The sequence below is a fragment of the Trichomycterus rosablanca genome, chromosome 6 (genome assembly GCF_030014385.1).
Source record: "Trichomycterus rosablanca isolate fTriRos1 chromosome 6, fTriRos1.hap1, whole genome shotgun sequence".
NCBI classification, from domain to species: domain Eukaryota; kingdom Metazoa; phylum Chordata; class Actinopteri; order Siluriformes; family Trichomycteridae; genus Trichomycterus; species Trichomycterus rosablanca.
Genome location: NC_085993.1, coordinates 41890837 through 41906043, shown reverse-complemented (window position 1 = coordinate 41906043; position 15207 = coordinate 41890837). Strand labels below are relative to the sequence as shown.

Sequence of the window (15207 nt, the reverse complement as noted above, 5' to 3'; positions counted from 1 at the left end):
CCATGCTTGATATGGGTCTGTGTGGGAACCCAATCCTGGTAGATGATAAGAAGTGGTTGTAGAGTATACACGTGTCAAAGGAACAAGTGGATTCACTGCAGTGGATGCACAGAGAGTCAGTACGGATCTTTACATGAACCCGCCTCGCGCAGGTGAAAAAAAGTGGTCGGCTTCTGCGCACATGTTGGGTCAGGAATGGAGGTCAGCAGCAGTAGAGGAAGACAAAGACAATGGGGTAATAGGATATCACTCGACTGGGAGGAAATTGATGGAAATGCATTAAAAATACTAACATGTGCAGGTATTCTTTTACTATAATGATGTTGACTGCTGGACTAGTGTGGTCCTGAAACGTAGAAAACTAGTAACACCACGCTGATATGAGTAGAACTACAGCCACTGACCACTTTCATTATACAGTCACATCAGTGGCTTTTCTGAAGAAAGCCACCACTGATGTGACTGTATAAAGACTGTATAAAGACGGATCGTACAAAGGGCCACGTTAATGTCTTTGCCGATGCCATATCCAGACAGTCAGAGTTGCTGTTGCAGCTGCAAGATGGTGATTCCCCCATCTGGCATTTTTTCCCCTCAAACTTTGTGTCTGTTAAATGTATTATATTGTTGTTTTATATTATTATAGTGCTGTGCCATCCAAATGCCCTTATTCTTGTATTTGAAATTTTTAATATTCCTCAAAATCCAATTTAAGTTTAGCTGTGGTACAGAAAATGTAATCTTTTATTGGCCGAACTTGGAGTGAACTTAGGACTTACTGAGTGCATACATGGTTTAATAGATTTTGGATATATCCTGTTCTCTTGTTTGCATTTAGAACAGGCTGGAGATATTAGAAATTCTGCAGGTTGTGTTAAAGCAGAAAATGAAATCACATCTCGGGGTGTGTGGTGGTGTGATAGTGAGCTTATTCAGTACATTAATCCGTCTTTAGATCTGAGTGTGGTTCTAAATATACCAGTTTAATAAGCACTATCTGCTTTTTCTTTTTTTCTATCAGATAATTGCTGTGTGTTTGTTCTTATTTTTTTTTTTATAATTATTTTTTTTTTACATATATTTAACTCCCCTTACCTCTTGCCATTTTTCAGAGGTGGAGCAGATTGAGGCCATTGCTAAGTTCGACTACAGTGGGCGCACCCCACGGGAACTCTCTTTTAAGAAGGGGGCGTCTCTGCTGCTTTACCACCGAGCTTCAGAGGACTGGTGGGAGGGCAGACACAATGGCGTGGATGGACTTATCCCACACCAGTACATCGTAGTGCAAGACCTGTAAGTAGAAGCACAACAGATGACCTGTTTTCACTCTCAAGACAGAAGCAAACATTTTAATGCTTGTATTGTCTCAAGGCATAGACTACATATATTAATACTTTCATGACATCACTATATCAAGCCATATCTGGCCCTTTGCTACTAAATCAACCAGTTAACCAAATTCAACTGACAAGTGGGTTTCATTTTACTAGCCACACCCAGGCATGATTACTACCAGACCTGCTGAATCTAAACATCCCTTAAATAGAACCTGTCTGGTAATGTGTATCAGGCTAGAAGGTCTCAAAAAGCAGCACATGACGCCACGTTCTAAAGAGATCAAACACTGTCTTTAAAATCTGCCAGTCTGGAAAGAAGTTACAGAGCCATTGCTAAGGTTTTGGGACTTCAGCGAACCACAGTGAGAGCCATTATTCACAAATGGAAAAAAACTTAGAACAGTGGTAAAGTTTTCAAGGGGTGGCTGGCCTAACAAGAATGCTTCAAAAGGTCACAGGAGAGTCTAGACAGACATCTATAGAACTGAAGTCCTAAATTGCCTCAGTTAAGGTCAATGTACACAATTCCACAATAAGAAAGACACTGGGCAAAACTGGCCATGGAAGGGTAGCAAGGTGCAAACCACTATATTTATACTACTATATTTCTACACACATTGTCCATTTTATCAGCTCCACTTACCATATAGAAGCACTTTGTAGTTCTACAATTACTGACTGTAGTCCATCTGTTTCTCTGCATGCTTTATTAGCCCCCTTTCATGCTGTTCTTCAATGGCCAGGACCACCACAGAGCAGGTGTTATTTGGGTGGTGGATCATTCTCAGCGCTGCAGTGACACTGACATGGTGGTGGTGTGTTAGTGTGTGTTGTGCTAGTATGAGTGGATAAGACACAGCAGCGCTGATGGACTTTTTAAACACCTCACTGTCACTGCTGAACAGAGAATAGTTCACCAATCGAAAACATCTATCCAACGGCGCACCATATATATACAAATGTGTATATATATATATACAGTAATTACAATAACAAATTAGCAATAACAGAAGAAATTGGACTGTGTGGCAACACAGCACTGTATATGTAATAACATGGGCAAAAAACTTCGTTTAACTAGAGCAGGTTTAGTTTTGGAGAGCCGCTATTCTGTAGAGCTATAAATTTCTCCTGCTCCCAGAACACTTAATCTAATTCATGAATGCTTTGATAATTAGCTTATGAGCTAAATCAGGAGTGTTGGGAGTAGTGACCTCCAGGACTAGAGCTGAGAAACCCTGATCTAAACTACTCAGCTATTTCATTATTTGTAGCTCTAGCTCTTTTAGTTAGAAAGCACATGGTCATGCATTTTAATAGTCGAGCATTGGCTGTAGAAAGGACTGCACTGAAACGTTTGTTAACCTTTAGTGTCATAAGATGTCCCCTTTTTTTTTGGCAAGTGGGTTCATCCAATTTCTACCCAGCTAGAGCTGCACCTGTAACTGTGATATAGGAATGAATGAATGACTGCATATAAGCTATAGGTATTAGCAATGCTCAGCCATAATGAGTTGTCATTTAGTTTAACAATAAGACTTCAGTAATTCTAAGGACAATTCCCACTGTCCACTGCACCTTTCCTTTATTTCAAACTAAATGCCCAAGAGTACTATTCAGAGAATGAAAAAATTAGTATTCAGACTGCACACCTAACTTTAAACCTAAGCACCCCTTAGACAGTTAAGCACTGGTCACTCACAGGGACAGAGTTTCTCCAAAAGAGAAACAAATGTATACATGATTTGTATGTAAGAGTTTAATCTTAATAAGGCATGGTCTCGCAGTGCAACATTTATAACATTTACTATCCACCCCACTAAATAAAAGTTCAAGAAAAACAGCACTGATTGAGCACTGCAACATACGAGAGATCTTCAAAAAGTTTCCGCACATTTATATTTTGGTTGGACACGGTGAGGGTGGGGGGTGGGGGGGGGGTAGTAATTGGTCGTGTCTGAGAGACTGAGAGAGAGCTTATTGTCTGGATTTAGCAGCATTTGATTTCCACTTTTTTAAACGCTCAAAGAAGCTTTAAGGGGAAGAAAATTTTTATGTGATGATGATGTGAAAGCAGCGGTGCATCAGTGGCTACGCGCTCAACCAAAAAAAATTTTTTGCTGATAGCATTAAAAAGTTGGTACGATGCTGGAAAAATGCATCGGAACGTGACTAAGTAGAAAAGTGATGTCATTAGTTTTTGAAATTCTTAGTAATTAGAGTTAAAGAAGCCGCTCAGGTGGCGCAGCGGTAAAACACACGCTAGTACACCGGAGCTGGGATCTCTAATACATCGTATCGAATCTCAGCTCTGCCATCCGGCTGGGCTGAGCAGCCAAATGAACATTGATTGGCCTGTTGTTCATATAGGGGTGGGGTAGTACTAAGCCGGATAGGGTCTCCTCGTAACTGATGCAACTACGACCTCTGGTGCTGATTGAGGAGGCTGCACAGGGGCGGTGAAGGAGTGCGTGTCTCTCCGTACACAGGGCTGATCCGGATTAGCGCTCGTCTAGTGCAGGTGAAAAAATGCATACGGCTGCTGCCCACGTGTCGGCGGGGGCGTGGGTTAGCTTCATTCTCCTCAGTCAGAGTGGGGATCGGCATCGGTGGAGAGGAAGCGTGATGCAATAGGGCAATTTGACGCGCTAAAAAGTCAGTAGAAAAAGGAGAGAAAATGCTTAAACAAAAATATAAAAAAAATTATAAATAATAGGTACTTAAAAACTAAATAAACTTGTACACAAACGCCCCCTTGTGGAGGGTTTACTTTACATCTTGTAAGCTGCAGTGGGACCAGATTTCCACTATGTTTATTAATTAAGAATATTTTGTTTTGTGTTTCATTTTGATGCATTGTTTGTGTTGCCTGGGTCATGGTAAAAATCATGGACAAAATGTGGGTCACTTTAAAAGAAAATTTTATAATTTACCAACTCTGGATACGATCCTAAGTAATTTGTTGAGAAAATTATAAAAGCTTAATGTTCCTGTGTAGATTTGGTCAATTGTAGAGTACAATACTAATTAGTGGATTAGTCCAATCCTCCAGCTTCTGTACTATGGTAAAATGATTCTGGAAGCCTTAGCCTAGTGGTTAAGGTACTGGACTAGTAATCAGAAGATCACTGGTTCAAGCCCCACCACTGCCAGGTTGCTGATGTTCGGCCCCTGAGCAAGGCCCTTAACCCTCAATTGCTCAGACTGTAACTGTAATGTAAGTCGCTTTGGATAAAGGCGTCTGCTAAATGCCGAAAATGTAAGTGTAAATATATTGGGAGTTGTGCCCTTCTGCCAGAAGTTTTTTGAATCCAGCTGAATGTTTGTTGGCACTGAGTGGCAATTAAGGGCCAAACTCATGTAATAATGATCTGTTCTTATCAGTGTACTCTTGATTTTATTACCGGCTTGTGATGATGATAAATGGAGCCAATCAAGTCTGAGTTCAAGAGCCAGATAAAGTAAGTGGAAGCTTGTAGTTGAGAGAAAATGTTACCGGCTGGTTGAAATGCCAGTAGGATGTGAAAAAATGGAAGTGCTGTTTGTGAACCTTTATGAAACGGCTTTCCTTTGTACCTGTACTGCTTAATTACAAGGATGACCTTTCTAGATTTATTTTTAGTCAGCATTCTCTGACAGGTTCGGAGCTTGAATAAGACTGAAAAGAAGTGTGCCCCACATTACCTGAACTATACGGCCAAAAGTATGTGGACAACCCCTTGTATTTATTAAGTTCAGGTGTTTCAGCCATTTGCTAACAATTGTAGAAAAATCTAATATATGGATTGAGAAATTTGCTTTTAGTGGCACTTGTGTGACTGACTGAGATCCTGGGATGCAGGGTTTGAATATCAATAAGGCTATCAGCTGGTCAGGTGTCTGTAGATCATGATGGGCTAATGTCTGAGTAGAAGGAATAGCCAGAACAGCCTAGCCGTTGGGAGGTGCATTTGACAGTGCGCTGTCAGTGCTGGTCCCAAGCCCGGTTGGAAATTGGAGGGTTGTATCAGGAAGGGCATCCAACGTGAAAAATTGTGCCAAGTCTAGTATACAGGGATAGAGGAGCAACCACAAGGGGATAGTAACTTATATAGCAGTATATAGCATCCAGCTCATAAGCCTTCAATGCTTGTCTCACCTACCGCTAGTGAGCTAGTCTACGTATACAGTCCTACAGCTACACCGATCAGCCATAACATTAAAACCATCTCCTGGTTTCTACACTCACTGTCCATTTCATCAGCTCCACTTACCATATAGAAGTACTTTGTAGTTCTACAATTACTGACTGTAGTCCATCTATCTCTCTGCATACCTTTTTGGCCTGCTTTCACCCTGTTCTTCAATGGTCAGGACCCCCACAGGACCATTACAGAGTAGGTATTATTTAGATGGTTGATCATTCTCAGCACTGCAGTGACAATGACATGGTGGTGGTGTGTTGTGCCGGTATGAGTAGATCAGAGACAGCATCGCTGCTGAAGTTGTGTCCACTCACTGTCCACTCTATTAGACACTCCTACCTAGTTGGTCCACCTTGTAGATAGACTATCACTCATCTATTGCTGCTGTTTGAGTTGGTCATCTTCTAGACTTTCATCAGTGGTCACAGGACGCTGCCCACAGGGCGCTGTTGGCTGGATATTTTTAGTTGGTAGACTATTCTCAGTCCAGCAGTTACAGTAAGGTGTTTAAAAACTCCATCAGCACTGCTGTGTCTGATCCACTCATACCAGCACAACACACACTAACACACCACCACCATGTCAGTGTCACTGCAGTGCTGAGAATGATCCACCACCCAAATAATTCCTGCTCTGTAGTGGTACTGGGAGAGTCCTGATCATCAAAAAACAGCATGAAAGAGGGCTAACAAAGCATGCAGAGAAACAGATGGACTACAGTCAGTAATTGTAGAACTACAAAGTGCTTCTGTATGATAAGTGGAGCTGATAACATGGACAGTGAGTGTAGAAACAAGGAGGTGGTTTTAATGTTATGGTTGATCAGTGTATGGTGTATTATATCGTCATCACTCCTGACTTTACTCTTTTCTCTGATAGTGATGACGCTTTTTCTGACAATCTGAGTCAGAAGGCAGACAGTGAGGCGAGCAGTGGTCCCCTGCTAGATGACAAAGCATCATCCAAAAACGACCTTCACTCACCATGTGAGCCGATCCATGAGTACAACTTCAATGCAGCGATGGGCAGGTGAGTGTCTGAAACCAAACACAGTACAGTAGCCATGCTTTGTTTATGCCACTTATGAATACTGTAAGCAGTATATAAGAAAAGTGCTTGATATACACTTATTGGCCACTTTATTAGATTTACCAGCTTGGATTTACTTTAACTGGCTGTTTAATAGCTACATCTACCATATTTCTCCGATCTCCCCCCCCACCCAATTTTGTCCCCTAATCTAGTCTTATCCAATTACCCTGATTGCGCTACGCTTTACCTCTACCTATACATCCCTCCACTGCTAAATAAGGAGCTTTGCAACTGACACACGCCCCCTCCGACATGTGATCAGTACCGACTGCCTCTTTTTATCTGCACTAGGCGAGTTCATATGCCGATCAGCCTTGTGCACGGAGAGCCACACCCTGATCAGCATTATTCCCCAACTCGGCGCCATCAGTCAGCCAGCAGACGTTGTAATTGCACCAGTTATGAGGAACCCGGTCCGGCTTTTCCCACGCTGTGAACAACAGCCAATCGTTGTTCATGTGGCCGCCCAGCCCAGACGGATGGCAGAGCTGACATTCGATATGATGTATTCAAAATCCCAGCTCTGGTGTGCTAGCGTATTTTACCGCTGCGACACCTGAGCGGCTACACCTACCATATTCTGTTAAACAATTACTAACTGCAGCCAATCTCTATTTGGTAATCAGCATTAGATTACAAATATAATAAGTATAGTTACTTATTTTACATATTATTATTATTATTATACATACCTAGTATTCCCATTCCTATGTTTATACTTATTGTTTTTATTTTTATTATGTATATATTACTAAGTATATAGACCTAATACCATATATGTAAATAGGTATAGTTATAATTATTATTCTAACCATAGATATGTAAGTTTATCTGTAAGTACTTAATATTATAAGTACTTTATCTATAAGTACTTTTAACTGTGATGTTTCTCTTGTCACAGGAGTGCTAACCCTTAGGTCTGTTATTGTTTTTGAAGGGTGCGCCTGCGATCAGACGGCGCCGCTATCCCGCGTCGGCGCAGTGCCGCAGAGAGCCACAGTCCTCCCCGTAGCTCTGACACACCTCCTCGAGCAGCGGCGTGTCCCAGCAGCCCCCACAAAGCCTTGATCAGCAGCAGGGGCCGCGTGGAGAGTCCCGATAAGAGGCGACTGGGCACGTTCGGCAGCGCTGGCACCATCAACTACCCTGAAAGAAAAATGTTCCCTGACGGCCACCCGTTGAGACCGGTCACTGGAACGCGCCACAGTAGCCTGGGAGACCACAAGAGCCTGGAGGCTGAAGCTTTGGCTGAGGTGAGGAACCTCATGGCTTATGTGATCTGTTTTTGGTGAATGTTATTTTTTACTTTGATCTGATCAGTGAGGGTCTGTGAGGCTTGACCAGGAATAAACCACAACATCTTTCGCTTCATTTAGCATTAGTTTAATAAACACAGTGGCACAGGCTAATGATCTTTTAAAGCAGCTCACTGTGTGTTTACACTTAGCTAATGGGAAACAAATGGGCTGAATAAGTGAAGAGTTTATTAAATTAAAGCATTTAAATAAAACCAATAGAGATCCGATTTTTTTTACCCTTTATTTGTTGTCACCAGCACTTAGTTTTCTGATTTTCTTAATGCAGATGAGAAGATTTTCTTTGTAATGTGAGGAAGACGTTGTATAAGCTATATTATAGTGCTAAATATTTGGTTGTTAGAGTGCGAGTGAAGTAGTAAAATAGATGCTAAAGTGGCAGCATGGTCTAATAAAATCAAATTCTAGCTTCATCATGGGTGCTACTGCTGTCTTATGTATGCGCTATACTTGATGCAGTGCCATATATCACCATATTTTCCATTTAAGGCATGGTAGCATGGCTGGTACAGTGGTCGCCATACAGCAGCAACATCGGTCCAGAGGAACTGAGTTTGATCTTTACCTCTCATCACGGTTTCATGAAAAGTTTGCATGTTATCAACATAAGGAAATACCAGTGGGAGTAAATTTCTGGTCTCCTTTTACTGCCTAAAACAGACAGGAGGTGAAGAAATTGCCACTCTAGATTCCCCCTAGGTGTGAGTGAGGTGACACCAGCAGTAGCAAGCCCACCTGCAGATGAGATTGGCTATGTGGCTCGATTATGTCCCAAATATGGCTGGCAGATGGGGCATGGAGGTGCAGATGATCGATGTGCCAGGTGGAAGTGCGTCTATTTAATACGGTTTCTTCCTCACATACTTGCCAGCTTCTCTGTTGGATAACCTGCTCTTCTCCTGAAACCATGATGCTCAACTTGAATCGGCCCGGTTTCTGGGAAGCCTTTTCTCAAGCATCACGAGGGAACCACTCTGGATGATTGGGCCAGCTCTGGATAAGGGCTGTCGCAGCACCTATGGGACAGCTCAATGTTTGGACTCACTGGTGGGGTGTGTTGCCACTCGTGCATTGCTGGCTTGTTCCCGATTTCCTTTTTGACCTCTTTTACAGGAACTGGGTTGTTACAAGCACCTAGAGCAGCTTGTCATATTGTGACAATCAGGTTTCATTTCTGCGCTATTCCTGTTTCTATCCACCTTCTCCGTTGTGGGCTGCAGATGTTTTTGTTTTTTGTTTGTTACTTACTGCAAATTGGGTTAATTTTCAATTCTTGCAGGTGTGGGGCTACTCCTGCCGTCTCAATATTGGGGCACAACCCGTCCTGCTTATACCCACAACCTTTTCTACACCTTGAAACCTTTAAACGAGGCATGCTTTACAGTGGTGTAATCCAATCTGAAATCTCACATCAGTATACTGCAATCAAATTATATATTAAATCAATTATACATAATAAACCGCCCAGTGAAACTGCCAGTGTGCTGCATATTGATACAGAAATCGATATACAGACATGGATTTCTATTAATACTCAATTAAACCCAAGAGTGAGATGACTGAGGTCTTTAATCTCATTGGTGTCTATGGTATTACAAGCAGCTATTGGCTTTTATTACTTGTAGGATAAAATGAAGATGCAAATTGTGTGTGTGTGTGTGTGTGTGTGTGTGTGTGTGCTTTTAGAGAGTAAGTTTTGTGTGTTCCGTATCTCTTGTTGATCCTGGATCAGAATCAATTCAGTAAGTGTGTGTGTGGCTTTATGACTTAGCATTTGGGCTTTCGTACTGCTTGTGGAGTCATAAGACAGGCCATTGGTTTAAGTGGGGTAGGACGAGCAGTAAGTTTTACAGCGCACACATCCGGGCTACTAGACATGTCAGATAAAGGACGGCGCTGACGTACGGGACCCTGAGAGAGAGATCATTCAAAGCATAGTGCTTAGCAAAGCTAAAGCTCAAATCGGCACTATTAATTTGTAATGCATGTACTGACAGCAACACACTCATCACTTTCCAAGTGTCTAGAATGCTAAGTACATGGCACATCAAAAGTTTGCACAAATATATACACCGATCAGCCATAACATTAAAACCACCTCCTTGTTTCTACACTACACTGTACATTTTATCAGCTCCACTTATACGACACGATATAGAAGCACTCTGTAGTTCTTCAATTACTGACTGTAGTCCATCTGTTTCTCTGCATGCTTTTTTAGCCCCCTTTCACCCTGTTCTTCAATGGTCAGGACCCCCACAGAGCAGGTATTATTTAGATGGTGGATGATTCTCAGCACTGCAGTGACACTGACATGGTGGTGGTGTGTTAGTGTGTGTTGTGCTGGTATGAGTGGATCAGACACAGCAGCGCTGCTGGAGTTTCTAAATACTATGTCCACTCACTGTCCACTCTATAGACACTCCTACCTAGTTGGTCCACCTTGTAGATGTAAAGTCAGAGACGATCGCTCATCTATTGCTGCTGTTTGAGTTGGTCATCTTCTAGACCTTCATCAGTGGTCACAGGACGCTGCCCATGGGGCGCTGTTGGCTGGATATTTTTGGTTGGTGGACTATTCTCAGTCCAGCAGTGACAGTGAGGTGTTTAAAAACTCCATCAGCATTGCTGTGTCTTATCCACTCATACCAGCACAACACACACTAACACACCACCACCATGTCAGTGTCACTGCAGTGCTGAGAATGATCCACCACCTAAATAATACCTGCTCTGTGGTGGTCCTGGGAGAGTCCTGATCATTGAAGGACAGGGTGAAAGGGGGCTAACAAAGCATGCAGAGAAACAGATGAACTACAGTCAGTAATTGTAGAACTACAAAGTGATTCTATATGGTAAGTGGAGCTGATAAAATGGACAGTGAGTGTAGAAACAAGGAGGTGGTTTTAATGCTATGGCTGATCAGTGTACAAACTCATGTAATTTAAACTATGTGGCATGGCCTCTCAATTCCTTATTAGAAACGTTGAGTGACCAGATGTGGTGTTTTTTATGTTATCATTTACAAAGTACATGAAAAAATAGTCAAACACCTCTGAATATAATAATAATAATAATAATCATAATAATAATAATAGTACATTTGTTATATGTTTGTGTACTTGCAGGACATAGAGAAGACTATGAACACGGCTCTGCACGAGCTGCGAGAGCTGGAACGCCAGAATACAGCGAAACAAGCCCCAGACGTAGTGCTGGACACACTGGAACCTCTAAAGAACTCAGCTAACTCCGAGCCAGCCAGCCCATCACACACCATCGCCATCCGCGACCCGGAGGCAGTTCTGCGTCGTGGTAGCGGCTCCTCTTCCAACTCATCCGAGACCGTCATGATGAGCACCTTCAAACCGGTGCTGTGTGCCAGGCTGCCAAGTACCCAGCTGCGACCTCCGACCATGCGACCAGTGCGCCCGGCACCCTCTCAGCACCCACAGCGCTCCAGCAGCTCTGGTTCATCTGGGATAGGCAGCCCCGCCATCACCCCTACTGACAAGAGCTTTCCCAGCAGCCCCTCCTCCAACTCGGCCGACAAACACGGAGGCAGCATGTAGCTGCGCCAGGGTTGCGGATACAGGGTCAGCTCCGTGCCCTGAGGAGTGTACATAGTTACAAGTCAGCCTTATGAAGACCAAAATGTGGCTGTTTTTGTTTTAGAGTTTTTCAATTAAGAATGAGCCTCAAAAAGTGAGTCCAGGTTAGTGTGGCACTCGAGGCATGAAGTTTACTGATATAGAAACTGTGTGGTAGGACAAGGCATAGTGGGTAATAAAACTGGAAATAAATTATGCACATGTGTATAAGATACAGCAGGGTCCTAAGAACCCACCACCAAGAACATTTTTAATTCATTTATTTGTTGTTTATCTGCTTTCAGCAATTTATTTATAGCAAAAGGTCGATTGATGTAAATAATCGAAACAGTTCTCAACTAGTGGACCATATCAATACATCAACAGAGCATAACATTATGACCACTGACAGGTGAAGTGAATAACACTGATATCTTTTTATCATGGCACCTGTTAGTGGGTGGGATATATTAAGCAGCATGTGAACATTTTATCCTCAAAGTTGATGTTAGAAGCAGGAAAAATGGGCAAGCGTAAAGATTTGAGCGAGTTTGACAAGGGCCAAATTGTGATGCTAGATGACTGGATCAGAGCATCTCCAAAACTGCAGCTCTTGTGGGAAAAATAGTAATAATTCAATAAACTCGTTTTAAAGGGCACATAAACACAAAACTAAGTTGTACACGAACGCCCCCTTGTGGAGGCTTTACATCTTGTAAACCACAGTGGGACCAGATTACCACTATTTTTATTAATTAAGTATATTTCGATTTGTGTTGCCTGGGTCATGGTAAAAATCATGGACAAAATGTGGGTCACTTGAAAAAGTTTGAAAAACCCTGGTATAGAGACTACAGTGTGCCACAACACGTCATAGAACAAAAACAGCTTAACACGACTGTAAAAATCATTATACTTAATATGAATGTTACTACATTTATATTTTTACATTTAGCAGACGCCTTTATCCAAAGTGACTTACAGTACTGTGACAGTGTACAATCTAAGCAATTGAGGGTTAAGGGCCTTGCTCAAGGGCCCAACAGCAGCAACCTGGCAGTGGTGGGGCTTGAATATTATGGAAATGCTATTGGTGGATTTTCAGTGATATGATAAAAAATGTAATTTGAAAAATCTATCCATATATAATAAATTGTAAGAATATAATCAAGCAAATAACAATATTAGCCTGCATTTTATTTTAATTACAGCATTTATTCTATATTTAGTTCAGAATAACATGATTTTAATTTTTTAAATAATAGTTAACAGAATAAAATGTTTGTGAAGTGAATGAACTAACTGTACTTCTTGGTGGTGGACTCTTATGGACCCTATTGTATATAGAGAGTTGTGTGTCAGTATAATTACACACATACACACGCAGTAAACACATCTATTGTGTGCAAAACTTAGCTCACCATCTCATCCTTAAATATGATCGAGACCTCATCCTCTTTGGCCAGTCTTGGAACCATTAAGTCAGGAAGTAGAGCAATAGTAAATATCATTGCCATTTTCTCTCTGCACTGGTCAGCCAGAGATGTTGTCGACGGGGTGAAACTTTCACTCAGGGGAGGTCCCAGACAGACAGACAAGACAGACCCTCCCCCTAAAGTGGACTGTCACTTCAAGATGGCCCACAAGGGCTGATGTAAATACAGATAGATATACTGTACTTGAACTGGTGATGCCTTTTGTAGTATAAGGGATGTTCAGTTAAATAACATAGCCAAGCTGTAAACATATATAAAATATTGAAACTGGAACCAATATCCATTACTTACTAATTGTAAGGCTGTGGTAAAAAAAAAAAAAGTTTAATTTTTATATAATTCTCTTTTTTTTTAATTGTTGAACATATATTTGGGAACAGAACAGGCAAGAATGGCATTTTGCAGCCAGCATGGAAATATTTCATCACTTATGGGTACCTTATTCTCGCCATCTGAGCCGTTATTGTTACTTCTGACTTTATAAAACTGCACTTTTTAAAATGCACTCAGAAATCCATACACTATGAATTCCCTTTTTTTAATAAGCATTGTTCTGTTTTTTTCGTGGGGCTTCATACAAACTACACTTATAAGGTGCTCTTGGTTGAGTTGTTTTATAATCCTCACTTAAAGATTGCATGCAGATTTTAGTATTGACTCCAGTTAAGCTAAATGCAGCTAGACTGTGTAGCATGTATAGTGTATCCAGATATCTGCACTGTTTGTAGCCTGATGGAATGCTTACTAAAAAATACAAGGACTGATTTGTATTGTAATTTGGACACCCTAATGATACGCTGTATAGCTGAAAGCATACGGACACCCCATTCAAAATGTTAAGTTTAGGTTTTCTAGCCACATCATTCGCTAACAGGTTTAAATAATCCACCATGTAAAAGAAATGATATGCTCTTTTTTTACCATATTAAAAAACAATATACTAAACTGTGAGCTTTATAAGGACATGGACATTCGTAAGGACAACCCTAGTTATCTTAAGATTGGCAGGATCCTGTGGAAGTGTAGGGTTCTTTCCATCTGACTTCCAGATTGGGAAGTGTAAGATACATCGCCGTTGCCCCATTTGCTAACAGGTGTAAATAATCCATCCTGTAAAAGAAATTATATGCTTTTTCTACCATATAAAATAAAATTACATCCTGAACTGTAACTGTGCAAAAAGCAATATTCATAAAGACACGGTTTAACCTTAACCACAGAAATCGTACGATTGGGAGGATCCTGTGGAAGTGTAGGGTTCTTTCCATCCGACTGCCAGATTGGGAAGTGTAAGATATATTGCCATTGCCCCATTTGCTAACGTGTAAAAAATCACCATAAAAATAAATGATATGCTTTTTCTACCATATTAAATAAATTAAATCCTGAACTGTAACCCTGTGCAAAAAGCAAGGTTCATAAAGACATGATTTAACCTCAACCATAGAAATGGCAGGATCCTGTGGAAGTGCAGGGTTTTCTGTCAGACTGCCAGATTGGGAAGTGTAATGATATCCTAAACTGTGAGTCTGTGCAAAAAGCAAGGTTCATACGGACAGCCCTAGTAATCTTAAGATTGGCAGGATCCTGTGGAAGTGTAGGGTTCTTTCCATCTGACTGCCAAATTGGGAAGTGTGAGATATATTCCGTTGCCCCATTTGCTACCAGGTGTAAATAATCCACCATATAAAAGAAATGATATGCTTTTTCTACCATATTAAAGAAATTATATCCTGAACTGTGACTGTGCAAAAAGCAAGGTTCATACGGACAACCCTTGTACTCTTTAAGATTGGCAGGATCCTGTGGAAGTGTAGGGTTCGTTCCATCTGACTACCAGAATGGGAAGTGTGAGATACATTGCTGTTGCCCCATTTGCTAACAGGTGTAAAAAAATTCACCATAAAAAGAAATGATATGCTTTTTCTACCATATTAAAAAAATATCCTAAACTGTGAGGTTTATAAGGACACGTACATTCATAAGAACAACCCTAGAAATCGTAAGAATTGCAGTATCCTGTGGAAGTGTAGGGTTCTTTCCATCTGACTGCCAGATTGGGAAGTGTGAGATACATTGTTGTTGCCTTATTTGCTACCAGGTGTAAATAATTCACCATAAAAAAGAAATGATATGCTTTTTCTACCATATTAAGTAAAATTATATCCTGAACTGTGACTGTGCAAAAAGCA

General features: G+C 41.3%; 1 protein-coding gene across 4 annotated transcripts in view; it reads left to right on the top strand.

Annotated features, from left to right (window-relative positions):
- The window catches only part of srgap3 (SLIT-ROBO Rho GTPase activating protein 3), a 160454-nt gene extending 148892 nt beyond the window's left edge, over positions 1-11562 (top strand). For all 4 annotated transcript variants that reach the window (XM_062997863.1, XM_062997861.1, XM_062997862.1 and 1 more), the window contains 4 exons: positions 1113-1293; positions 6401-6550; positions 7551-7866; positions 11058-11562. In XM_062997863.1, the coding sequence (XP_062853933.1) occupies positions 1113-1293; positions 6401-6550; positions 7551-7866; positions 11058-11501 (1091 nt within the window). In that variant the 3' untranslated portion in view covers positions 11502-11562. The remainder of the gene's footprint in view (positions 1-1112; positions 1294-6400; positions 6551-7550; positions 7867-11057) is intronic.
- Positions 11563-15207: the final 3645 nt, after the last annotated feature.